The sequence below is a fragment of the Gopherus evgoodei genome, chromosome 1 (genome assembly GCF_007399415.2).
Source record: "Gopherus evgoodei ecotype Sinaloan lineage chromosome 1, rGopEvg1_v1.p, whole genome shotgun sequence".
NCBI classification, from domain to species: domain Eukaryota; kingdom Metazoa; phylum Chordata; order Testudines; family Testudinidae; genus Gopherus; species Gopherus evgoodei.
Window position 1 is genome coordinate 274,854,883 of NC_044322.1, and position 28,000 is coordinate 274,882,882.

At 43.4% G+C, this 28,000-nt stretch overlaps 1 protein-coding gene across 1 annotated transcript in view; it reads left to right on the forward strand.

The window, feature by feature from the left end:
- Positions 1–1,879: 1,879 nt before the first annotated feature.
- The window catches only part of LOC115644892 (heat-stable enterotoxin receptor-like), a 62,148-nt gene continuing 36,027 nt past the window's right edge, over positions 1,880–28,000 (forward strand). Inside the window, exons 1-8 of the mRNA XM_030549344.1 lie at positions 1,880–2,135; positions 3,740–3,852; positions 4,448–4,515; positions 9,119–9,334; positions 12,361–12,482; positions 13,398–13,494; positions 23,443–23,560; positions 26,278–26,416. Coding sequence (XP_030405204.1) covers positions 1,880–2,135; positions 3,740–3,852; positions 4,448–4,515; positions 9,119–9,334; positions 12,361–12,482; positions 13,398–13,494; positions 23,443–23,560; positions 26,278–26,416 — 1,129 coding nt within the window. The remainder of the gene's footprint in view (positions 2,136–3,739; positions 3,853–4,447; positions 4,516–9,118; positions 9,335–12,360; positions 12,483–13,397; positions 13,495–23,442; positions 23,561–26,277; positions 26,417–28,000) is intronic.

Sequence of the window (28,000 nt, forward strand, 5' to 3'; positions counted from 1 at the left end):
CAATCTCATGGTCCATCCATCCACTCCTATGCTCATACTTCTATTCCAGCTTGTTATTTTAGAGTTCCTACATTACTGTTTATAAGCACAGGGTTCGTTGAATGTGCTGGTTTGCAATTCTAGGCTCACTTATAAGTGCTGGATAGAGTAATATGGTTTGCTCATAAACCTGGCTGCTGACATTGAGTTATCTCCCCCTCCCTCCAAAGATAAATAACAGTGAAGCATTTATTTGGCATTAAGGGTAAGCTCATATAAAATATTACACGGATTTTGTAAATAGGCAGGGTCGGCGCTTCCATTTAGGCAACCTAGGCGGTTGCCTAGGGCACCAGGATTTGGGAGGGCGGCAGACTGCTCCGGTGGACCTCCCGCAGGTGTGCCTGCGGGGCGTCCACTGGTCCTGAGGCTCAGGTGGAGCATCCGGAGGCACGCCTGCGGCAGGTCCACCGGAGCCGCGGGACCAGTGGACCGTCCGCAGGGACGCCTGTGGGAGGTCCACCGGAGCCGCAGGACCGGCGAGCCAGCCCTGCGCCTAGGGCGCCAAAAACCCTGGCTCCGCTCCTGTAAACAGGTATACAATATACAGTGCTCTTTTAAATACAGGCTTTTATAATGAGATAAACCGAGAAAATTCTGGTTTCAGTTCAGTTGGTCTGTGCCACAAACACTATTTGCACAGATGATGTTTAATTTCCTTGTTTTGTTTTTAAATAATCTCTGGAAAGTTATAAAAGTTTATTTAGTCTTCAGTGGGGCTTCACTCCAGGTTCTGGTGAACAGGTAGTAGCTGCTATGGATGTCCATTCGTCCCAACATGCAAGATCCATCACATTCAGTAAAATATGGATTCAGTATTAATCTGCCTTAAGAGCTGTTGGCCCCCCTTACCTTTCTATTTCCTTTTCTCCCTTGTCAGACTAGCCAGGGACGGTAGATTTTTTTTTTACCTTTTCTTACCCCCTGATTTGAGAACATTCTCAGGATGTGTTTTTGAGAGGATCCACTCAAGAACACTGCCTTCTTACCTCTGAATGATTTGAGGTTTGGCTTTGGTCGCCCATGTCAAATCTGTGACCTGCAGGGATCAGGTCCCTGTATGACTCTTAGCAGGCACATCACAAAAACAATTAACACAATTGGCCCCCTCCTTGGTAGTCTCAGGAGACAGGCCAAGGCCTCAATAGACTCTGAAAAGTGCATTCCCCTAGAGGTTTTTCTCTATAGCAGAGTTGGAGTACATTGCCTAGGGTGATATTGGGGGATTCCTAAAAGATGGATTCTTTGCTGATCCTGGAGGTTTTCAGTCAGACATTTTTTGCCAGCACTAAAAATCATTTTGATGGGAAAAACTAAAGGAATGAAAAGACATACAAATTAGATAGAGTGATATAATAACCCCCAAACATAGGGGCACAGCCAAAAGAGGTGACATGGGAGGGCAAAACAAACACAAAGCAACCATCTGTGTTCCTCTGGGGCTTTAATGGATCTTTTACTTTATATCCATTTTAAATGGCCTCCTTTTACAATCCAGTTGGCCCCTCTTTCTTTCTCTTCTCTATCCATCAGTTCACTGTGATGCAAAGTTGAATTGTCCTTATCAGACAAGGTGCCAGTAATATCTCTCTTTTATAGCCTCAACCTTTTCATGAGCAAACATACAAAGCAACCTTTGGTCTCTCTCCTTTCCTGAGTTCTGTTGCTTTTAATTCTTCACAAGCAGAAGTGCCAGTTAGGGTAGATGGGTGTGGGTGGAGGTGGAGGCAGAAAAGGGGAGAGAGTGAAGGGGTGAAAGAGAGACGGTATAGCTGATCGGTGGATATACAACAGAAATCTTTGTTTCAGCCTATCCAGGAACAACAGCAATGTAGTGCGTATGTCTGTGGGAGCATTGGGCAATGGGTCTAAACTGAGAGGAGTAATGAGGCAACAAATGCTGGGTCTGGACCTCTGGCCACTGCTCCTCTGTCTCCAGCTGCCATGGCAGGTTGGTGAGAGCAAGTGTGACAAGGACAATTATGTAATCAATGTGATGCAGCAGAATCACTCAGATCTTCCATGGACCTTCGATAAAATAAAACCAGCTGTGCAGCTGGGACTACGTATTGTAGAAGAGCAGCTGCAGAAGGCAGGTAAGGGTGTGAAGCTGTGTGTTCTTTTCCCCTTTAGAGTTTTTGGGTCAGACTGTGAGCCCTGGCCCTCCCTCAGTCAGTGCTTCTACAAACTACCCCTTGGAGCTGTTCTTCGGCTGTCCAGTCACCATGTAGATCAGACAATAACTGTCCCTTTCTTTCCAAGCAGTGGAGCCACAGTGCAAAGATTGAACCAGAGATGTTTATGTGCAAGTTGATGCAAACCCTTCCCTGAATTAATTTCTGAAGATGTTCAGTTGGGATTGAGAACATAGGAACTGCTGAACCAGACCAGACCAGATCAGGGGTCCACTGAGTCCAGTATCCTGGCTCCTCCTCTAGCAGAACAGATCAGTGATCTATCTATTCTGGTAACTTCTATGTTAGATAATGACAGATATGTCAGCCCACTCCCTCAGTGATGCACATAACTTTGTAACATTGTGATAAAGAAATTTCATCCTGATCCCAGTTGCTGCTCAGATTATTCCCTGAAGTGTGGGGATCAGCAGCCCTTATAACTTTTAATTTAGGTTGCATCACTACAGATGCAATTCTTACTCATTTTCATATCTAACCTCTCTTTTCAATATCACTAAACCAGTGATTCTCAAACGTGTGCATCTTTTCCAGGGTGCAGGAACCTAATTAGTGGAGCCATGACTGTGCGGCTCCACTAATTAGGTGGGTGGCCCATCATTCTCTCTTGTGCAGCTACCCAGGCACGCACCTCACAGGGAACTATCCGCGGACCACCTGAATGAAGCTCGCGGACCACTGGTGGTCCATGGAGCACAGTTTGAGAACCTCTGCATTAAACTATTTGCCTCCATAATGTCCTGTTACAGCAAGTTCTAAGAAAACTATCTCCTTTTCCTCCCCATTTTTAATGTTTTGTCTTTTTGTTTAATTTGAATTTGATGCCTTCTGATTTTTTTCCTGTAGCTTTAAAAATCATCTGATATTCTGCCTCTGATCATGCCCAATACCTGACGCTTTAGAGAAGGGTGTCAGGTTTCTATAGTGGAGCTAATTCTGCAATCTTATCCAGTGGAATGGAGGATAGGGGGAATTGTTTCCCAGTGAATTTTGGGAACGGAGGCATCGTAGTATGCAGGCCCATATTAATGGATGGGCTAATGGGGCCATAGCTCAGGCCCCTCAGAAGACTACACCCTCCCCAAACCCATGGAATTGCAGTAAGTAATGTTGTGATCTGCACTCACTTGCAGTGACACTCAAATTTGGCCCAGCCACTGCTGCGTCATGATCAAGGGACAGCTGGGACAAACCTGAGCAGTGTTGTGACCCCAAGTGATAGGTCACAATGCCTAGAGTAGGGAGCCAGCCCCATGGGACAGGAACAACTGCTGCAGGGTAAGTGTGGGCTGCACAGAGATTTTTGAAACTGAGGCCCTCCCACCCTTCCAAACAAGGGGAGGCTTCCAGAGGCAGAGAGTAATGCAGGGCTCAGGATATTCTATCTTCAGGACCCAGAATGTTCTTAATCTGGCCCTGTTAGTATGAATGAACAGAGAGGGACCCTCAGTGCATCAGTGAGTAGATGTGTCTTGTAATGCTATTTCCCATTTCTCCTTCTATAGGAAAAAATGTGATAATCAACGCCACTTACCATGGCTTCAACACATCACTGTATGTCTCACAGGGCTGTAGCACTACCACCTGTGAAGGTGTGCAGGTCATCAAGCAACTCTATGTGAGTACTAGGCATTTCTACAGGAATCCTTCTTTTCTGTTTATGGAAGTGTGTTGAGTGTTGGCTAGAGGCAGGTATAATGTATGCTGAGGGCAAAGTACAGGCTTCCTACACAGACACTCAGTTCACCTCATTTCCAATTTATAGCACCCCCTAATTCCTACTGTCTGCCGCATACATCTGTACAGCTAGCCTCTCTTGAGCCACTTCGCTCCTCACCTGCAACTCCAACATAGCTCTGACAATGCATTTTAATTCTGACATGTAGTCCCCCTACTGTTCCAGACCTGAGCTCCCACACAGCTTTGTCATACACCTCTGTGCAGGCCACACACTGCCATGCATCATTCTGTCACCTCCCTTCTTCTCTTGCTCCAGATTCATCCTCTTATCTGTTCCCTCATTCCACAGCCCTTTCTCTGACCACTCCGCACTTGCTCAGTGGCAGTTTATCTTGGTGCAGTGTCTTCTCACATTTCACAGTCTCCTTCCAATCCCCCTTGCCTGTGCCTTGCGCCACATTCTGCATTTCCCATATCGGTAGCCCCTTCCCTCACTTTGCACTCTCTGTTGCAAATGCTCTTTTATCTTGCAGAATAGCGACACACTTGGCTGCGTTGTCCTGGGACCCATTTGTACTCATGCCACGTACCAGATGGTCTCGTAAGTATCAGAAAAAAACATTACTGTGTTTCAAAGAAGTAAAATACTCATGTCATGGTATAATTCCCCACTCTGAACCTTAGCGTCCAAAAGATGGGGTACCAGCATGAATTCCTCTAAGCTCAATTACCTGCTTAGTACTTGTAGCGCTGGCCACCAACCAGGAATTCCAGTGCCTGGTACACTCTGGTCCCCCCAAAAACCTTGCCCGGGGACCCCCAAGACCCAGTCCCTCTGGATCTTAACACAAGGAAAGTAAACCCTTTCCCTCACCGTTGCCTCTCCCAGGCTTCCCCTCCCTGGGTTACCCTGGAAGATCACTGTGATTCAAACTCCTTGAATCTTAAAACAGAGAGGAAAATTCACCTTTCCCCCTCCTTCTCTCTCCCCCTCCCAGACTTCCCTGAGAGAGAAAGTAATCCTGACACAGAGAGAAAATTAACCTTTCTCTCCCCCTTCCCTCCTTTCTCCCCACCAATTCCCTGGTGCTCCAGACCCAGTCCCCTAGGGTCTCACCAGAATAAAAAAAACCAATCAGGTTCTTAAACAAGAAAAGCTTTTAATTAAAGAAAGAAAAAACAGTAAAAATTATCTTTGTAAATTTAAGATGGAATACGTTACAGGGTCTTTCAGCTATAGACACTGGGAATACCCTCCCAGCCTAAGTATACAAGTACAAATTAAAATCCTTTCAGCAAAATACAAATTTGAACTCCTTCCAGCCAAATACACATTTGCAAATAAAGAAAACAAACATAAGCCTAACTCGCCTTATCACCCAGTACTTACTATTTTGAATCTATAGGAGCCTGTATCAGGGAGAGTGGAGAGAAACCTGGTTGTATGTCTGGTCACTCTCAGAACCCAGAGAGAACAACCACCAAAATCTAACAGCACACACAAAACTTCCCTCCCTCAAGATTTGAAAGTATCCTGTCCCCTGATTGGTCCTCTGGTCAGGTGACAGCCAAGCTCACTGAACTTGTTAACCCTTTACAGGCAAAAGAGACATGAAGTACTTCTGTTCTATTAACTCTTAACTATCTGTTTATGACAACTCAACAAAATTGTTTCCTTCTCAGACTAGCATAGACACTGAACTTGTGTGTGGGACATACTGCGCTTCACAATCAGGGTCCTACAGAGCTCTTATACCTGGCCGCTACCTCCGGCAAGGACAAAATGCCCCCTAAAGAGCTTATTAATGCAACTCCTTTACTAGGTAGGACTCAGGAGAGGAGTGATAATGATTGACAAAAAGTAGTCCGATCACTCAAGGTCTCAGCAGACTACCTCTTTAACACTTGCAGCAGGAGACAGAAATGATCTTGAACATAGGAATCTCCATATTGACTCAGACAAGTGGTCCATCTGGACAAGTATCTCATCACTATCGTAGATGCTTCAGAGGAAGGTGCAAGAAACTTTGCAGAAGACAGTGCTGGGATAACGTGCACTAAGAGACGGTTTCCTCCTAATCCCCAATATTTAGAGGTGCTCATTCCCTGAAATATGAGTGATTATATGCCTTCCAAAATTCTTGTTTTTTAAAATATATTTACTGTTATATACATGAACAACACAAGAGTAAAATGTTGTATGTATATATAAGTGAAGATATTGTTATCCATAAAATTAGAGTCTGACCCTTTTTTGAATCCTGCTACACTCTAGGCCTCAATGATATCGTGTTGCAAGGCATTCTATAGGCTACTTGTGAGTTGCCTGAAAAAATATTTTCTTTAATCAGTTTTGAATTTACCTTCTTTCAATTGCATTGAATGTTTCTTTGCTCTTTTACTATGAGTCAGTGTGAACAGAAATCCACCTTTTCTTTTCCACTCACTGTTTTGTATGTTTTTAATCATGCTCCCTTGTATTTGCCTCCTCCCTAAGGTAAAGCATCCCAGACTTTTCAGTCTCCCTCATACAAGAGTTTTTCCATGTCCCTACTCATTCTGACTGCCCACCTCTGACCCCATTCTGTTTCTTCTATATCCTTTTTGAGGTGGGATGACCAGAACTGAACATATTATTCCTTGTGAGGGTGTGTGATTGATTTATATTATACAGTAATATTACCTGCTTTGTATATAGCAGTATTATAATATTTTCTGTATTACACTCCATCCCATTCCTTAAGCATCCTAACATTGCTTTTTTGGACTTTTGCTGTACCTTGATCAAAGAGCTTCACTGAGTTGTTTACAATAATTCCCAAGTCTTATTTCCCCCCCACCCCAGTTAATTCAGAATGTTTATGAGGAGTTCAAGCTTCTGCATGGCAATGAAGAGCACTAACCATTAGGCAAACAAGTTAACCCAGGGTAAAATGAACAGATTTGGGAACCAAAAGCAAGTTCTTTACCTGGCAGTACTCTAAACCAGCCTGGTAAATTTCCATTTTAACAATGAAATCATCTTCCTGGCTCACTGCATCAGTTGTCCTCCCAAGCACTGTGCATCCCTCCACTGGCTCCCCCTTTTCTACTGCATCAAACATAAGCTACATCACTTCATAATAATAATGGCCTTTACCTGGAGATGAAGTTAGACAGTAGTTCTGTCATACCAGTGCCAGATAATTCTAATTGCCATATTGTTCAATACAATATTTCCTATGAAGTGTAAAAGATCGTCCTAAAAGAACTGCAGAATTTTTCTAGTGTAAAGTGATAACAGTGCAACATTGCAGAAAATACCTTCACCCATTACAACCTTTCTATGGAGAAAAAATAGAGTGTTTTCATAAATTCACCCCAGGTGGAGGTTTGCCATGTTTGTCTCTATAACCACTGCTATTTCCCCTTTCCCAAAATACACTAAGAAGTCTGGTTGTAGGAGTAAGATTTGTCAATGGCTCTGAGAATCTCTCCTCCAACCATGCTCTGTGAAGTGCTAAAACCAATTTAAGAAGAGTGGCTATTGGTGGCCTGTGATTCATCTGACATCATTCACCTGGCAAAGGATGTCAGCCCACAGTTCATCCAAAACTGGCTTAATGGAAATAATGAAACTTCATTAAGCTATTTCAGATTTCCTTAGTGCATAGGCTGGCACTGTACAATAATTTTACCCTTCTACATAAGATGAAATGTGATAACTTGTTCTGGAGTTTCTTATATGATACCTAGAGGTTGAGAGAAAGATTACACCAGGGATTGATCGGTCAGTAGACAGGTAGCTTTTTGTTTCTAGCTCCCCTCTGGCCTAAAGAAAATGACAATCATTACCATCTGATAGCTGTTCCATAAACTGTTTAAAATAAGTTGATAGCTTTCAGACCCACTCTTAGAAGCAGAAGATGGCATCACAGCAACTGTGATGGGTTTCCCCTAGGGTGCCACCCAAGACTGGGGTGCCACTTGACCCCCTAACCCACCAGCCTGGACTCCCTCTCACACTGTACTGCTGTGACAAGCTGCAAAGCCCTCCAACCTGCACTTTCACCAGCATATATACGAGTAGGGACACACCCAGCTGCAGTTACATGCAGGCTCTCTGACTAGCCTCTGCACTGGAAGGCTACAGCTAAGGCAACTCCCAGCTCCTCAGGCACGCACCCACTCTGGAGTATAAACCCCAAACTATACCATCTTACACTGCACAGGGAAGTGTACAGTGTAAGCTCATAAAATTCACCCCCTCCCTCTGTATGGAGAGGAATATGCAACAGCTTTTGCCCTGAGCTATGATTCCCATACACTTCACTCCAACTCACTGGTTAGATAATGCAACGACAAGTTTATTAACTACAAAAGACAGATTTTAAGTGATTATAAGTGATTGGCAATCTGCTTTGAACTGTTTGCTATCAAATAAACAAAAAATGAAAACTAAATTTGATATGCTAGATAGATTTGATATGATTAGCAGATTCTAACCCTAAGAGATGATACAAGTAGGCTGCAGATTCTTAAGGGGCAAGCTGCACTTGCTTTACAGCTCAGAATCCCCAGATGTTTCATTCACAGGCTAGAAATCCCTTTAGTCTGGGTGCAGCACTTCCTCCAGTCCAGTCTTTGTTCCTCAGGTGTTTCCATGAGCCTTCCTGGGTGGGGCGTGAAGAACATCAGATGATGTCATTACCTGACTTATATAGCTTTTGTATATGGCAGGAACCCATTGTTCCCAAAGCTTGGTTCCCAGACCAGTATGTGGAAAAATACTGACATCCCAAGATGGAGCCTGGAGACATGTGGTCTCATTACATGTCCTTGTAGAGTCATAGCAGCCATCACTTGGAGGCTGTCTGTAGCATTTTCAGGAAGGCTCCCCATGTGGGAGAAAAGCTTCTCCTAAGGCCTATAATTATGTCATAATCATTTGGAAGGGTAGTGTGTCGTGGAGGCATGCAATGTACCTATACCAAGGCTAGTTAAATTGTCAGTCGAGCACCATTACGCTGTACTGACATTTTAATTAAAGATTTCACCTGTTCCTTGGTGGGATGGCCTGGAGTATTATTTCAAATTTAGTTTGTTGTAAAACGAAGTCAGGACACAAACTGAGAATGTACTGGGCATGTGAATCACTTGGTAGCTACCTTGATGTGACATCAATTCATGTATCAGTCATATTTTTACCCCCTCTCCTCCCTTAGCGTTGACACAAGATTGGGCCTCCCTCTGATCTCTGCAGGGAGCTTTGGGCTGTCATGTGACTATAAAGACAACCTAACTCGAATCCTGACTCCAGCCAGGAAACTGATCTACTTCTTCGTTGATTTCTGGAAAAAATCCAATTTGCCATTCAAAACCAGCTCCTGGGAATCCACCTACCTCTATAAGACAGATAACACCACAGAAGACTGCTTCTGGTAAGAGCATTCCCAAGTCTCTCCTAACTACGGTCCAAGAAAACTCAGACTCACTCTGGCATGATTTCTTTAGGCTATCCTTAGATTTCTCCCTCTCCCTCTCTAACTCTCTTTATTGCTCTCATAGAACTGAGAGTTGGAAAAGACCAATTAGACCATCCAATCCCTCTCCTTTCCAGAGCAGCAATATTCTCTACACTACATTTACCAGTGTTATGTCCAGTCTGCTTGCAAATGTTCCCAATTACAGATTTTCATCATGTCCATTGGGAGAATATTTCACAGTCTAATAGATTTCACTGCCTGAGTTTTTGCTGGCATCTAAATTAAATTTTCCCTCTTTCAATTTCATCCCATCACTCCTAGTAATGACTTTCTGTATCATCCTAAGTAATTCCTCTACTTCCTCCTTGATGCCTGATTGTCCCCACACAGGATACAAATCAGTCCGGTTGTTACTTGTATCTTGCTAGGAGAAAAGATTATATCTGATGGTTGTGGAAGGAAGGAAAAAAAATCAAGCCCTTGGTTTTACACCATTCAAACATTTGTAGCCTGTTTAAATCCCGGATGTAAATGGTTATGCATCTGGCTTAACATATGAGAGGTCCCATTTTGTACTACTGATATGCATAAAAGTCTGCAAGTTCAGGGCCTGAGTTAGCTCTTTTAATTCTTTCTCACCTTAGTCCCTTCAGTCACTGGTTATTTATGTTACACTGAATGCCTTTCAAACTCTGATCAATGTTCTTCTCTGAATGAAATGACCTAAAATGAAAGCAATAGCCTAGGTATGGTCTTACCAGACCATGGCCATAGAGGGATATTATTATTTTTCTGCTCTGTGACATGATACTTCAGTATATGCAACTGCAGGGGCTGCTCTTTCTGTCACAGCATTGTAAAAATCATATCTAATCTGCTGTCCGCTATCACCCTTAGGCCTTGTTCGGTTTTTTAGAGTCTTCTTCATTACCATTGAATTTCAATCAATGATACTGACTTTTTTCCTTTATTTACAGTACATTGCCTTTTTCCCAAGTTGAATCAATCTTATTTAGTTACATTTTGCCCAGACTTTAATCTTTCTAAGTCCCTTGGTGGTTTTCTCATTGTCCTCAGTGCTAGGTACAATTTCTCCTAATTTCATATCATATTGGACTTGTATTAGTATATTTTACTCTATTTTTCATTAATGAAGATGTTAGTACAGACTTAATATCAATCTCTGTGATAGTCCAACAGACACTTTACCTGCACAATATATTGCTATTTATCACTACCCTTTGTTTATGTCCTGCAATCAGGCAATTGTCAGTTTGAGTCTGTTCGTATCTCCATTTGAATTAATTTTTCAAGTAAGATTGAGACAATTGCTTTATTAACATCCAAATATTACATTTAGTGCACTCCACTCTTCCAGTGATTCGGAAATTAAACTAAAAAAGCAATCAAGTTTGTGTGGAAAGATTTATTCTTTATTGCCCTCTGTCAGGAAAACACATAAGTACCTGCTGAACTTTATGTACCAGATTAAACCCTACTGATTTCAATGTGACTTAAGCATGTATTTAAGTGCTCTGTTGAATTAGGAATTAAAATACAATCCCAGTTCCATTATCTCATAGGTGTTAAATGACCATTCTCTTAGTATTTGTCCTTTTATTAAGGATAGAAACTTGATTTACAGGATGGTAATTGCCAGGATCATTTTTCTTTCACGTTTTGAAAATCAGTGTTTTTTCTCTGCTCTTCTGCTATATCCCCAGTTCTCCATAACTTTCCAAAAATAAATGTCCATGGTACCGTATATTCTCTAGCTAGAGTCCTTTAATACCTTAGGTTCCCTACCATTCAGAGCTGTTGATTTCTGTATTTCCTTTATCAGTACTACTTGTCGTGGTCTTCCTTACTTCCTAATTGTTCAAACTTTATATTGTTATTTTCAGGAAGGACTTATTTTGTGTAAAGTGTTGTGGTTAACTTGAAGTGTTTTAAATTGACTATTTTCTTTTAAAAATCCAATTTCTGATAAAGCACCCATTAAATAATATGGCCTGATTATTTCCACCCCACAAATATTTCGAGGCATGAGTATCTCCAATGGGAATATTCATGTGTGTAAAGCTGTTAAGACACCTGAATGTGTGCAAGATTGGAGCCTTATTAAGGGCATGGTTCTGGTGAGGTGCAGAGCACCCTCTTTTCTTACTGAAGACAATGAGAGAAAAAGGGGTTCAGCACCTCAAAGGATGGTGCCCTAAGTGCTGTTAGATCACAAACTAAGCAAACCAGGGGAGGAAAAAATAGAGAAAATTATTTGTTCTCCCTCCACTAATTTTTCAGACATAGCAACCCGAAGTCTCTTTTGTAACTATAAGAGTTACAAAATTTTCAGATAGAAATAGGATTTTCAAATTGACAATGTCCTTTTAATGCTTTTACCTTGCATTTACTCATTCTGCTTTTTTCCTCTCTTTATCTCTCTCCAGCAAGTCTTACTTGACTTTGCACTGTTATTTTTTTGCCTCCTATAGTTCTTAATCACTTTTTTTAAGCCTCAGGTCTTTAAGCAGTCCCTTGAAAACCACATTTGCACCTTTGCACTTCAATTTGTATCTTCTAGGATTCCCCAATCTCCCATTCAACCTCACTCACTAGATTTTGTAATTCCTCAAAGTTTTCTGTTTTGAATATTATCTTACTACATTAATGCATTATCTGAACCAACCCTTTATAATACCAGATTTAAGTGGTTCTTGGTCAGGTTCAAAGTTTTCCTTTTTATGCTCACATTCTCTGTACTGCTTTCCCTCCCAAATTCTATTGTTTAATTTTGATGCAGAATTGCTGCTGCATTCCAACCCAGAAGTGGCTACATTTGTATAGTAGGTGAAGTGGTCCTTATGTGCTGTAAACAGTCTCAGACATTATAGGATTATTAATGAGGGAAGGTACTTTATAAATGTAAGGCATTAGCAATATTTTCAGCTGATCTATAACCCGCACTTCCTACCCTGCATCAGGTACCTCAATGCACTGGAGGCTGGAGTCTCATACTTCTCTTCAGAGGTGAAGTTCAAAGAGGTTTTAAGGACACCAGAACAATTAAAGAAAATTGTGAAGGATCAGAGCCGGAAAAGCAATGGTAAGGGGAGATGAGAGTTCCCTCTCCCTTGTATGCATGCTGTTGATCTCTGTCTATGCACTACTGCCTGGGTTATGTTCTGGGAAAATTTTTCCATTTATGGCAGAAAGAGCACAGATACTCTTTTTCCTCTTCTATTTTTGTGAATGTGGGAAGATGGCACAGAACTCAATTCCCCCACTGTCCTGATAAAGCATATGGGCATATTCTGCTTGTAGAGGCCTCCTGGGGTAGATTATCTTCTGAAGACATGGCACTGTCTTCCTACAAGCCCTGTCCAGTGGAGCATTCATAACCCAGCAGCCCCTGGTCATAGTTTGGATTCCTGTGTCACTAGAATGCCCAACTTTTCTCTGTTTCTCTCTCACACACACCCCTTTTATGCAACAAGGGGGCTCATTTCAAACATGGCGGAATGACCAATCCCTACGGGAAACCCTGGGCATGGTGGTGATACCTCAGCTCTATTAACAAGTGCTTATGATAATACAAACCCCTGACATCACTGAGGAGGGCGAGCACGAGAATAAGGAAGCCAGTGACAGTTTAATGGTTTATTCTTCTAATGCCCTTTGCCTTAGAACCTTCTATACCATGTTACTGATAGTAGTTTACGCTGCACTCCATCTATGTGTGATTTTAATGCTCATGAAGGAAAGGAGCTGATAATGGCTGGAGTCAGGCATAATGTGGGCAGGTGCTGAGCAAGCTTTCGCCTCCCACTGACTGTAGTTCAGTCCTGACCCACAACTATCTATTCTCCTATTTCTGGCAATGCCTCTCAGCCCTGACTTGCTGTAGCCCTGCTATTCTAGAGTTTATGGTCTAAGAACAGTATGTAAAACTCTATTTGTCCCCCTCTCCTTAATTGTATGCCTCTCACCTTCTCTCCATCTGTCTTTGCCTGGTTTGTAGTGATCATCATGTGTGGCTCCCCAGATGAGGTCAAGACAATCCTAGGGGAAGAGAAAGTGGATGAGGACATAGTCATCATCCTGGTGGATCTTCACAAGTAAAGTATCACCACTGGTTTTCCTTCTGCCCCCACTCCCATTTCCTGCAGGATGGAGCTAATGGAAATAGTGCAAGAGGAACTCATGCTGAGGAGACATTTTACCATGAAACATTTCCCAGTCACCTCCTTTTCATAGTCTTCTTATATATTCATAGACTCTAGGACTGGAAGGGACCTTGAGAGGTCATCGAGTCCAGTCCCCTGCCCTCATGGCAGGACCAAATACTGTCTAGACCATCCCTGATAGGCCTTTGTCTAATCTACTCTTAAATATCTTCAGAGATGGAGATTCCACAACCTCCCTAGGCAATTTATTCCAGTGTTTAACGACCCTGACACAGTTAGGAACTTTTTCCTAATATTCACCCTAAATCTCCCTTGCTGCAGTTTAAGCCCATTGCTTCTTGTTCTATCATTGGAGGCTAAGGTGAACAAGTTTTCTCCCTCCTCCTAATGACACCCTTTTAGATACCTGAAAACTGCTATCATGTCCCCTCTCAGTCTTCTCTTTTCCAAACTAAATAAACCCAATTCTTTCAGCCTTCCTTCATAGGTCATGTTCTCAAGACCTTTAATCGTTCTTGTTGCTCTTCTCTGGACCCTCTCCAGTTTCTCCACATCTTTCTTGAAATGTGGTGCCCAGAACTGGACACAATACTCCAGTTGAGGCCTAACCAGCGCAGAGTAGAGCAGAAGAATGACTTCTCGTTTCTTGTTTACAACACACCTGTTAATGCATCCCAGAATCACATTTGCTTTTTTTGCAACAGTATCACACTGTTGACTCATTTAGCTTGTGGTCCACTATGACCCCTAGATCTCTTTCTGCCATACTCCTTCCTAGGGAGTCTTCCCATTCTGTATGTGTGAAACTGATTGCTCCACTTAGGAAGGAACACTTTGCATTTGTCTTTATTGAACTTCATCCGGTTTACCTCAGACCGTTTCTCCAATTTGTCCAGATCATTTTGAATTTTTACCCTGTCCTCCAAAGCAGTTGCAATCCCTCCCAGTTTGGTATTGTCCGCAAACTTAATAAGCGTACTTTCTATGCCAACATCTAAGTCGTTGATGAAGATATTGAACAGAGCCAGTCCCAAAACAGACCCCTGCGGAACCCCACTTGTTATACCTTTCCAGCAGGATTGGGAGCCATTGATAACTACTCTGAGTACGATTATCCAGCCAGTTATGCACCCACCGTATAGTAGCCCCATCTAAATTGTATTTGCCTAGTTTATTGATAAGGATATCATGCGAGACCACATCAAATGCCTTACTAAAGTCTAGGTATACCACATCCACCGCTTCTCCCTTATCCACAAGACTCGCTATCCTATCAAAGAAAGCTATCAGATTGGTTTGACACAATTTGTTCTTTACAAATCCATGCTGGCTATTCCCTATCACCTTACCACCTTCCAAGTGTTTGCAGATGATTTCTTTAATTACTTGCTCCATTATCTTCCCTGGCACAGAAGTTAAACTAACTGGTCTGTAGTTTCCTGGGTTGTTTTTATTTCCCTTTTTATAGATGGGCACTATATTTGCCCTTTTCCAGTCTTCTGGAATCTCTCCCGTCTCCCATGACTTTCCAAAGGTAATAGCTAGAGGCTCAGATACCTTCTCTATTAACTCCTTGAGTATTCTAGGATGCATTTTATCAGGCCCTGGTGACTTGCAGGCATCTAACTTTTCTAAGTGATTTTTAACTTGCTGTTTTTTAATTTTATCTTCTAAACTTACCCCCTTCCCATAAGCATTCACTATGTTAGACATTCCTTCAGACTTCTCAGTGAAGACAGAAACAAAGAAGTTGTTAAGCATCTCTGCCATTTCCAAGTTTCCTGTTACTGTTTCTCCCTCCTCACTGAGCAGTGGGCCTACCCTGTCCTTGGTCTTCCTCTTGCTTCTAATGTATTGATAAAAAGTCTTCTTGTTTCCCTTTATTCCCATAGCTAGTTTGAGCTCATTTTGTGCCTTTGCCTTTCTAATCTTACCCCTGCATTCCTGTGTTATTTGCCTATACTCATCCTTTGTAATCTGACCTAGTTTCCATTTTTTATATGACTCCTTCTTGGCCGCCTTTTAGCCAATCATCAAAGCTTTTTGGTATTTCAGCCAGGACACATCCTCCACATCACTTATCCAATCCATGTTAGATTTTTTCAAAGGCATCTATGATTATGACATCAATTCAAAATCTAGAGTCATGACCTCACTGCAGGATGAAATTATAGAATAACGGAAATCAAAGTTAGAACCTAGTCTCCTTTCTATCCTCCTCCCTACTACCCTACCAGCAAATGCAGGAATGCACCCGAAAAGATATTCTTCAGGGCTTTGTCTTGTCCAATTTTAAATGACATAAGTAGCGGGGCTTCCAGCACCTCCGCTGAGAGACTATTCCATAGCCAAATGGATCACCCTACTAGGATGTACTTCCTGGTATTCAGCCTAAATATTCACTTGCTCAGTTTCATTTTAGTATTCCTAATTACAGCCGCTTCAGATTACCTTACATGATTTCTCTCCTCCTTTAAAATGGGATCTTCAAAGGAGCCTAAGTTAGTTAGGTACTCAATTAGGATTTGGGCATTTAATTACCTTAGGATCCTTTGAAAATCTGGCCAGAAGGCTAATATTTTCAAAGATATAGAGGCACCTAAAGAAGCAGAGAGGCACCTGGTGGGATTTTCAAAAACATCTAAGGCCTGGTCTACACTGGGGGGAAGGGTGGGGAGGAAGGGGTGTTGTCATGGTACAATTCCCCACTCTGAACCTTAGCGTCCAAAAGATGGGGTACCAGCATGAATTCCTCTAAGCTCAATTACCAGCTTAGAACCTGTATTGCTGCCACCAACCAGGAATTCCAGTGCCTGGTACACTCTGGTCCCCCCAAAACCTTGCCAGGGGACCCCCAACACCCAGACCCTCTGGATCTTAACACAAGGAAAGTAAACCCTTTCCCTCACCGTTGCCTCTCCCAGGCTTCCCCTCCCTTGGTTACCCTGGAAGATCACTGTGTGATTCAAACTCCTGGAATCACAAAACAGAGAAGACAATTCACCTTCCTCCCTCCTTCTCTTTCCCCCTCCCAGACTTCCTGAGAGAAAGTAATCCTGGCACAGAGGGAAATCAGCCTCTCTCTCCCTCTTCCCTCCTTTCTCCCCACCAATTCCCTGGTGAATCCAGACCCTGTCCCCTGGGGTCTCACACCAGAATAAAAAAACAATCAGGTTCTTAAACAAGAAAAGCTTTTAATTAAAGAAAGAAAAAATAAAAATCATCTTTGTAAATTTAAAATGGAATAGGTACAGAGTCTTTCAGTTATAGACACTGAGAATACTCTCCCAGCCTAAAGATACAAGTACAAATTAAAATCTTTTCAGCAAGATACCAATTTGAACTCCTTTCAGCCAAATACACATTTGCAAATAAAGAAAACAACCATAAGCCTAACTCGCTTTATCTACCTAGTACTCACTAATCTGAACTTATAAGAGCGTGTATTGGAGAGAAACCTGGTTGCGTGTCTGATCCCTCTGAGCCCCCAGAGTGAACAACCAAAACTAACAGCACCAGCACAAAAACTTCCCTCCCTCAAGATTTGAAAGTATCCTGTCCTCTGATTGGTCCTTTGGTCAGGTGACAGCCAGGCTCACTGTTCTTGTTAACCCTTTCCAGGCAAAGAGATATGAAGCACTTCTGTTCTATTAACTCTTACTTATCTGTTTATGACAGGTGTCGATCTAAGTTAAACATACCTGAAGTCAGCGTACTTTGATCTACTCACCATGGTTGGTTCACTGTGGTGAGTCGATTGCTGACATTCTCCCGTCGACTCCGCCTGCACCTCTCGCTCCGGTGAAGTACTAGTGTCGACGGGAGAGCACTTGGTGGTCAATTTTTCGCGTCTAGACTAGACATGATAAATTGACCCCCACTGGATTGATCACTGCCCACCGAGTGGGTTAGGCACCTAACTCATTCAAATCAATAGAAGTTAGGGATCTAACCTTCTTAGGCGCTTTTGAACATCCCACTAGGCACCTAAATACCTGTGAAGGTCTGGCCCTTTGTGTTTATGCCCTTAATGTAATTGTAGAAATTTCTCATATCCCCCTTAGCTGTAGAGCTGGTCAGGAATTTTTTGACAAAGTTTTTCATCCAAAAATGATTTGTCAAATCCTGTGAAAAGGGCAGTTTTGATTAAAAAAATTTCAGCTCCAAGTTGATATTTCTACTCAAAATAAAAGAGCAAGAGACCCTGGAATAGTCTGCTGGTTATGGCCCTCTCTTAGCATGCAGGAGTTATAAGACATCTAGGTTTTAGGGCCTGCTCTGCCTAATTCAGAGCAGAGACATGAACACAGGTCTACCTCATTCCAGGTGAGTGCCCTAACCATGGGGCTATAGAGTCAGTCTTTCTGAGCCAATGAATATTTAACTTACACGAAGTGGAACAGCTTCATCAGGAGAGATCCATCTTAGAATAGCCTAGTAGCTAATGGACTCAGCTCGGATGTAGATGACACAGTTCTGCCTGAATTAGGCAGAGCAGTGACTTGAACCTAGGTCTCTCATGTTTCCTCCATTTTAGGTGAGTGCCATAATTACTAGGCCATTGGTTATTCTATAGTTGGTAATTCTGATTTTTCACAGAGAAAATTTCAAAGATCTCAGTTTTGTCCCACTGTAGCATGGGAAGCTTTTCAAAATAATGAAATTTCTTGCAGGACTGGAAAACTGTTTCCTACCCAGTTCAACTTAGTTGCATAATATGGCCAAATGACATTGGATTTTTTCAAAATCTCCCTACATTTACCATTTCCTCTAGCACCTGGATTGTTTTCTTACTATTCTGATCTTCCAGTTTGTCAGATTTATATAAAAGAGAGCGAGGCTATTAGCAGGCCAGTTATTGCACTGACCTCCACAGCAGTGATCTCAATGGGATTTCACAAATACAAGATTCTGACTTCATTACAGGTTGGAACAGCAGCTGGAGGCCTAGAAGTTTTCACTCAAACACATATCTGCAATAACAGGGAAGGGAGTTGTAGTCAGTAAGTGTTGATGGTATTGAAAGAAATGGTCTTTCAGGTTTGCCCTGGGATTAAATTCCTCTTTGAAACATACTAAGCTTGGATGTGAGCAAGTATATAAATCTGAAGGAGATTAGGTAGCAGTAGTATATTGACCATCTCTTTGATGGTATGTATAGGACACATTTTTATTATGGATGTTAGAATGATGTAAGAGCTATTGAAAATATCACAAAACAGGGTACTAGTTATGGTACTCTAAATTCCTGTGACTATAAGTCACCAGTTCCAATCAGGTCCATGCCATGGCTGGCAGGCAAAAAAACCAGGAAAACTCAGATTAGGAATGGTTTATGGAGCCTTTCACTGGTTACAGTTCTATGTGAAATGGACTGGTTATCTCAGTTCAATATCACTAAGACAATATATGCCAACTGGTTCCAGTCGTGGTAACCTCAAAGAGGCCGAGAATCCCCAGGACCATGGAGTCTGAATGCCTCTCAGTCCTAGAGCTGGCCTCTCTGGGTCAGGACTGAGGCACTAAAGGAATAGTTTAGTAATCTAAGATCTAGGTTCAAACACCTCTTGGAATCACAGTTTAAAGTTCCAACAGGCTCAAGTCAATCTTTCCTCTTCCAAAGGGAATATATGAAATAGCCTGCAGTTCACTTGGCGTGTGTGTTTTTCAGATGACACCTTTAAAATGTGGAGTCCTGTAAGCATTGTGTTGACATCAAGCATCCTATGACATTTTCCATAAGATCAGGGGGATGCCCTTGTGTCCTTACCCAGAATTTCCCTGCCTTCACTAGCTTGCAGAGTGGTGTCTGAAATTGGTTGCCTCTCTCCCACGCACAGCTGCCTGTATTTCAGTGGTGTTGTGTTGATATAGTTGTAAAGAGCAGACGGGGGAGGAAGATGTGCTCCTGGTTAAGGCACTCTCCTTGGATTCGGAGACTTGGGCTTCATTCCTGACTCTGACTACCACAGATCATGGGCACATCACTAAGGGTTGGTTTACATGGCACTAGCAAAGCATGTTAGAGGGATATGATTGATAAAGCGCTTCAATGCACAGTGCTCCTACTGCCCTGCATGGACCCTTCTGGAGCAACCTAAAAGGATTATGTTAACAAGATCTGAGTATCTTTTAGTTCATGTCAGCAAGGTCTACATGGGGCAGTTAAAGCATTTTACAAATCACACCCTTCTAATGTGCTTTGCTGCTGCCTATAGACAACTTCTACAGAGGTGTTTTGAAGATAATTCATTTATATGTGGCCCCCCCATCACCTTGCATATAAATATTTACAGATAGGGTGGTCTGTGCAGTGATAGCACAGACTAAATCTCCACTCTGCCCAGGATGGGGGGAGGGAGGGAGGGAATGAGATGATTTTTTTCTCCCTTGAATAGGAGGATTGGAGCCACCACTGCAGTTGCTGCAGCATGTGGTCTTCTGACAGGGCCAGTTGCCTCAATGCCATGGTGCCCTCCTACCATTTGCTGCTGCTTGTTTTTGATTTTAGCATAACCCTGCCATTATGGGATGTCTCAAATCAGGCATCCACCAACACAAACACAGAAATATGCTAAATCCAAACAAGCAGCAGAGGGTAACTGGGTCAGGCCCCACTTTTCTCCAGTGGTGGAGTTCCCCAGATAGCTCTGGATTTAAATTCCGTTGAGCCAAGAGCCCTCTGCCAGCCAGAACTCAAGCATAGATCATGTTCATCTGTAGAACTAAGTGAGCCACTGCTGGGAGGTCTCTTGCAGAGCTACTAAATCCTGTGGGCTCCAGATAATTTTCCCTATTGGTTAGTCCAAGCCTGATTGTAAAGTGCTTTGAGATCCCTTCAGGATGAAGGGTGCAGCATGAATGTCTGGGGATATTATTCAGGGCAGAGGCCGTGTGTATGGGGGTGGGGAATATAAGAACAAAAATGGCCATACTGGGTCAGACCAAAGGTCCATCCAGCCCAGTATCCTGTCTGCCAACAGTGGCCAATGCCAGGTACCCTAGAAGGAGTGAACCTAACACATAACGATCAAGTGATCTCTCTCCTGCCATTCATCTCCACCCTCTGACAAACAGAGGCTAGGGACACCATTTCTTACCCATCCTGGCTAATAGATTCATGGAAGTTAAGTCCATTCATGGTATCATAACCTAGTCCCAGATTTGGACCTTAGCGTCCAAAATATGGGGGTTAGCATGAAAACCTCCAAGCTTAGCTACCAGCTTGGACCTGGTAAAGCTGCCACCACCCAAAAAATCAGAGTGTTTTGGGGCACTCTGGTCCCCCCAAAAACCTTCCCTGGGGACCCTAAGACCCAAATTCCTTGAGTCTCACAACAAAGGGGAATAAACTATTTCCCTTCCCTTCTCCCTTCCAGGTATTCCCTCCCTGGGTTCCTGGAGAGAGAAACAGAAGCAAACTCCATGAATCTAAACAGAGGGATTCCACCCTCCCCGTTTCCAGCCTTGGAAAACAGAAGTACCGAGAGCTAATCTCTCTTACCGAGAGCTAATCTCTCTTCCCCCCTCACCCAGAGGGAATGCAAAGTCAGGCTAGTAAATCTAACACACACAGATTTCCCCCTGACTTCTTCCTCCCACCAATTCCCTGGTGAGCACAGACTCAGTTCCCTGGAGTTCCCCACTAAAGAAAAACTCCAACAGGTCTTAAAAAGAAAGCTTTATGTAAAAAGAAAGAAAAATACATAAAAATGGTCTCTTTGTTTTAAGGTGACAAATACAGGGTCAATTGCTTAAAAGCATTATGAATAAACAGCCTTATTAAAAAAGAATACAATTCAAAACACTCCAGCAACTATACATATGTAACTACAAAAAAACAAACCTATCTTTTTGTACTTAGAACTGGGAAACAGAAGATTAGAAAGCAGGAAATAGAGAAATCCTTCCCATAGCCGAGAGGGAGATAGGCACAAGAACAAAGGACTCACACACAAACTTCCCTCCACCCAGATTTGAAAAACTCTTGTTTCCTGATTGGTCCTCTGGTCAGGTGTTTCAGATTACTTCTTTCCAGGTGAAAGAGATGTTAACCCTTAGCTATCTGTTTATGACACATGGCTATCTAGTTCTCTTTTAAACCCTATTATAGTCCTAGCTGCTGCTGCCTCCTGTGCTTGGGCTAAAAAGAGGACTTTTGACTCCAAAGCTCTTACTCTGGCACTAAATTCATTCTGAAAGTTAAAAAGACAAGAATGAGCAATCAAATATGGGTTACGGGATGAGATTCACAAAAGGAGCTTTTAGCAATCCAACTGTATCAAATAGAATTATATAATACTGCCCCTTCCCACTGATATAGTGTAGTAGAGCTCTGACCTTGCCCCCATGAGTCTTGTGCTTCTAGGCAGTTTATGATAGCCTCAGTGGCTCACTGTGACCCTCCATATAGCCCTTCTCTCTCTCTAGGGCCAGGGTTACAGTCTACTGAGCCCTTTTCATCATAGGCCAGCAAGGAGGTTGGTGAGATAACTCCTGCAGGCTGTTGTCCCTGGGGACTTATTTCAGAACAGTTTAGCCTCCTGTCCTGATAGGGGCCTGACTTTCCCTCCCAGGAGATGTTCCTGTAGTGGTGGGTTGGGGGGAACCCAGGCCCACCCTCTACTCCAAGTTCCAGCCCAGGGATCCTAATAGTAGCAGCTGTTGGCAGCCAACCTTTCACTGCCAGAGTTGCTACATTTCCCCACAGCTCTCTTGCTTCTCCTTTACCTTAGGGCTCACTTAACAATGGTTTGCAGATATCTTCATTAACCAGCCCTTCAGCCACACTTCCTCTGCCTGACTGGAGTGAGCCCTTTTTATGGTATCAGTGGGGCCTTAATTAGAGTCAGGTGGTCACATTAGTGTAATGGCCTCACCTGACTCTTTGCAGGTTAATTAGAGTCAGATGTTCTCATTAGTCTGGAGCAGCCCCTGCTCTGGTCAGTCAGGGAACAGAAAACTGTTAATTCAGTGGCCAGTATATCTGCCTTCTGCTATTCTGCTGTACCCAACTGGCCTGGGTCTATCACAATAGTCAATCTCCTCTCAGTGATGCTTTCAGCAAGTGGTTCTCAGATTGGTTTGTGAAGCACTTCTAGATGGTCTGCGGAGCTGCTTCTGTCATGAAGTGAATTAGCAGCCATCTTCAAGCAGTGGCCCATCCTGCTAGTGTAGCTCATTACCAGACTTCAATGGTTTCCACAGACTCTTTTAGCTCACTAAACTAAGGAAAAACAAGCCAGCCCATCTCTGCACCCTGCATAGCCATTTCATATCTTTCTTGGCCAAGTGTTTCTATTGTGTAAATTCTGCTGTGATCAAGTTTGTAAAGGACACCAAAATTAGAGGGATAGTAAATGCATCAGAGGTCAAAAACAAATTGACCAGTAATCTGGAGAGATTGTAGTAATGGAGTCTTCAGACACCAAGAAGAGACTCGGGCCCAGGTATTTAGGCTCCTAACTTCCACTGATTTTAATAGATGTTAGAAGCCTAGATGGCATTTTGGATCTGTGACTTAGTCTCTCTACGTGTAAAGTGCTTCAAGCAGGGAGAGAAAATAAACAGCACAGAAACAAAGCAGGGCAATAGAATCTATTTAGTCATATGTGTTTATTTTTATCTGGTCTCTTCAGATCTGTCCCAATATTACCATTTTGTGTAGCTAAACACTATAGCTGCCACAGGGGTACTGTGAACAATGGAAAGGGATGTATCTACCACAGTGAAAAGGGATTTACAATGTCAAAAAGTTTTAGAACCACCATGTGAACCTGTTAATCAAATGTTCCTTTTGGGAGAGGGGGAAAGTCTCTCTAGGTATGCAGAGCTGCAGGTCTCCCCTGCTCCTGCTATCACTTGTGTTTTTCTTTGCAGTAACATCTACTTTCAGAACAACACCAAATCAGACAGTTATATGCGGAATGTCCTTGTCTTGACGCTGCCACCACCCAGTTACACACTGAATTCCACGAATTCCACAGAAGAACACTTGGTAACCACACTATTTCATATCTGATCATTTCATCCAGCTCACCTGTGTTCAAACAAGAGTGTTCAAAAAAAAAAAATAAATAAAAAGGCTGCTACTGACTACTCATCCCACAAAATAAACTAATCACATTGCAAAACAGCAGTGTGGTATAGCAATGTTTAGCTCTTCATGTCATGACAGTGTGACAATGCCAGATGACATCTAATTTTCCTGCTGTAATCTGACATCATGATGTGGGGTTACAGCATCACAAAGCAAAGGTGCAAGATTGTTGTGCTACACTATGAGGCCCAAACTAAGTTCTAAGCTTTTAATTGGCCTGCGAGTATCTAGTTTATGGGACTTGGGAGAGAGCAGTGAAAATTTTTACTCCTGGGGGAATTCTGTGCCACTGCGCATGTACAGAATTTATGTCCCCCCCAGATATCTTTGTTTCCCCACAGAAAAATGAGTTTCTGACAGGGAAGCAAAGGGAAGCCACAAAAGTGGTCATGCGACCCTCCCCAGCAGTATGTTTCAGGTGCCCAGGGCAGCCAGCAGAGTGGTAGATCACTGTGGGTTGGGGGCAGGATTGGGAAAGACACAGCTGGTGGCTCCTACCCTGCGCCAGGCTCAGCTGCTAGTCCCGGCTGAGCTGAGGAGGATGGGACTTCCTCTTCTCCTACACAGCATCTGGGGCCAGGTCAGACCCACCCCAAGATTTCTCCCCTGGCTGTAGGAAGCTCTGTAATCCCCCTGCCCCCCAGCACCTCCTGCATCCATCACTCCTCAGCTGCAGGGGAGGGATTACTGTACAGGGAGCTGCTCCCCCATCCATCTAGCTCCTGTGCATCCAGATCCCCTCATACTCAGACCCTCCCTGTGAGCCTCACCCTACCCCTACACCCAGAACTCCTGTGACAAGCCCCACTCCCCCTGCACCTGGACCACCCGGAAGACCACCCACACCCAGATCCCCACCATACTGAGCCCCAACCAGCTGCACTAGAATCCCAAACCAACTGAATCCCATTCCCCCAGCATCTGGACACCCCACTGAGCTCCCACATCCAGACTCCCCTGCTGAGCTCTATCCCATGCCCACACACTCAGACCCCCCTGCTGAGCACCAACCCCCTTCACCTGGGCCCCCCAGTACAGTCCCATTACCATTGCACCCAGAACCCTCCAACAAGCCCCTGTGCATCCAAACCCTGCTCACACCCAGCTCCCCCACTGAGCCACCCGCACCCAGATTGCCCCACGCAGAACCCTGTTAACCCACACCTGGATCCTCCCACGCTAAGCCTTCCACACTTGCATCCTGCCTTGCTGAGCCTGCCTGCCCACACCTGGTGCATCTGGCATGGAGGGGCAGGGCTCTGGGGTGTTTCTGAGGCAGGCCTGTCCTTGCGCTGTGTCAGAATTGGGTGCAGCCTCACTGCTGAGTCCGTGTCCTGTGGGGGGGGGAAGGGGAAGCTGCACAGTGATCTCCCACTTCTGTGCAGCCAGTGGTCTGTGCTCCCCAGTGCCATGCTGGAGCCTCCAAATTTATTTGACAAATAACATTTGCAGAATCTTAATAGATCGTTTAAAGAAATTTTAATTTTTTTGACACAGAATGCCCTCAGGAGTAGAAAATATGGACTGTACCTCAAGTTTTGGGGTGATTGTAAAGTCTATCATATGCTTTCTAGAGTAGCTATACTACATAATTCAGACTGGATTTATAGATGTGGTGGGACTGTGGGGAAAAAAGGAGCTGTGGCCAGGTTTCAGAGATACAGACTGTGGGGAAAACAAGGGCTGAGAGACAGAAACTCTGCTACAGAACAGAGGAAGCCAGGGAAAAAGGAAGGATCTGGAATTGTGATTTGGGGGAGTTGTGGGAAGACAGAGATGAAACACCTTGCTACCAAAGGAGAATAAGTCGGGGATTTGGAGGTGGGAGACCCTCTTGTAACAGGTTTCTAGCTGAGCAGTACAGCTACAGAGCTTAGTTGCCTTGCCCTGTGCCCCTGAGGATAAGTGCAATGGTATCGCTACTGCCCTCTGGTACAGAACAACAGAATAAACTCTGATGAAAGGTAATTCAGTGATTTTTTATGGGTGACCTTGCTCTGCTCTTTTGGGGCCTGTCATCTACAATGTCACAGCAGATCCACGGTTGTTTGGAGGTTGTGCCTCTGCATTTCTTTTCTGGGTCAACTTTCTGCTATCTAGGTTGCATCAGCAAAAACTCAGGCAGGACCAGCGCCTTATGTACCTTTAATATCACCAAGTCTCCCCCGCAGGCTTGTAGAAACCTTTGAGGCGCCATCAAGTATTACAGACTAGTGAACTAAACCCAAGGCGTGGAAGATTCAGAAATCAACAGTTGTCAGGAGGTGTCTACTGGAAAATACTTTTGACCTACAGCACCTCTTGCTATTCCAGTCCTAGGACCTCCCCAGTTCTGTCACTGCACCTGAATCTTGACCTGCAGTACCCTCTTACTACAGATCTGTGGCTCCATCACCTCACTCTGCTTATACATCTCAATCCCACCTTGCAGCATCCTATATTTCCAAGCCTGAGCCTCCCCCCACCACTACCAATGCACCTCACTCTGATCTGCAGCAGCTTCTGCTGTTCCATTCCTGAAGTTTTTCCTGAGTTGATACTCCCAACTATGCTGCAGTTTTGGATGGAGGTATAAACAGACTGTGTTGCCAGCTTCTTTTTTTCCCCTATTCTAGCTGAATAATGACTATATTGTTGGCTATTTGGATGGAGTCTTGCTCTTTGGACACGTCCTGAAGAAACTTCTGCTCTCCCAACAGCCAATTGAGAGTCCCACTGATTTCATTGAACAGTTTCGGAACATCACATTTAAAGGTAATCAAGTACAATTCTGAGCAACAGCTCACTGAGTGGACTGTGGGGAGAGGGAGTTTGTTTTCCAGGTGGGCATGAGGGGAAGTCCCCTTACTGCTAAACGGGTTCAGACTCTGCAACGAGTTGTCTTCCCTCTTGTTCTGTTCAATTGATTTATCCAAATATACTATGATAATCAGCACTGAAGAAACAGACTAAGTAATATCCATACACAGAGAATCCCCCTCTGTATACATCACATACAAAATAAGAGGTGAAACATTTTATAAATTTCAGTTAGGACCAAAGTGTTTGGGGGCCAGAATCTCTCCTGGGCTGCAGGCTCTTCACACTGATCTGACGGTGTAAAGGGTACAGAAATGACCTAGGAGGAATACTCCTGGATAGTGGGAGGGGCACTTCCTGGTCAGCACAGAATAAGATGACATATGTTAAGCTCCTTGGCCTTATTACATTGTGCTTTTCTAGTGTAGGTATAGAGGACTGAATTGTCTATATGGGGACGATTGCCTGGGTGGACCAAAGGATGTGTAATAGTGAGGCATCCAAGTGGGTTGCAGAGTCCATTAGACTCTTCCCTGTCATCTGACTGGCATCCAGGTTTTATTTTAGGCTAGACACAAGGTTGGATGAGGATGAAGTATACATAACATTGAACCAAATCCATCTCTAAGCTTCATCCCCCAAAATGTAGCCAGTTCTTCTTTTGTCGTTGTCCTGGATGGCAGTGTGGGGAGTATGTATAGTAGATAACGTTCAGCCACAGATAACATTGGGCAAGAAAGCATCAGCATCAATTTCACCATTGACTTCAGAGGGAGCAGAATTAGGCCAACACTGAGTGATTTTGAAGATTACACCCTAAAAACCTTAGTCTGTAACATTAACATATCCTGAGTTATGGAATATATGTGTTCCCCACCATAAGAAGAAAAGCAGCAAGGTAAGAAAAAGTATGGTTAAAATGGCAAGATACACAAGGTTATTAGATCCAAACAGCTATCCCTCAAAAGATGGAAATCTAGCCCAGGGGTCAGCAACCTTTCAGAAGTGGTGTGCGAGTCTTCATTTATTCACTCTAATTTAAGGTGTCGCGTGCCAGTAATGCATTTTAACATTTTTAGGTCTTTTTCTATAAATCTATAATATATAACTAAACTGTTGTTGTATGTAAAGTAAATAAGAGTTTTAAAATGTTTAAGAAGCTTCATTTAAAATTAAATTAAAATGCAGAGCCCCCCGGACTGGTGGCCAGGACCCAGGCAGTGTGAGTGCCACTGAAAATCAGCTCGCGTGTCATCTTCGGCACCCATGCCATAGGTTGCCCATCCCTGATCTAGCCCAAGTGAAGCCAGTAGAAAAGAAAATAAATTATCTCTGTATTTCCCTCCTTGTTAACAGACTTTAAGGCCGAGGACAGAATCAGAGTTTCCTTCTCAGCTCTAGAGATGGTCCCTTGAAGGCACATTGGCAGGATCAGTGTATGGAAATAAAACAAACTGGTTGCTACATGAGTTGTATCTTTTCTGTGGTCAGGGAGGCTTCATTCTTCAGTATTGTCAGATCAACTCCTTTTACCAATTT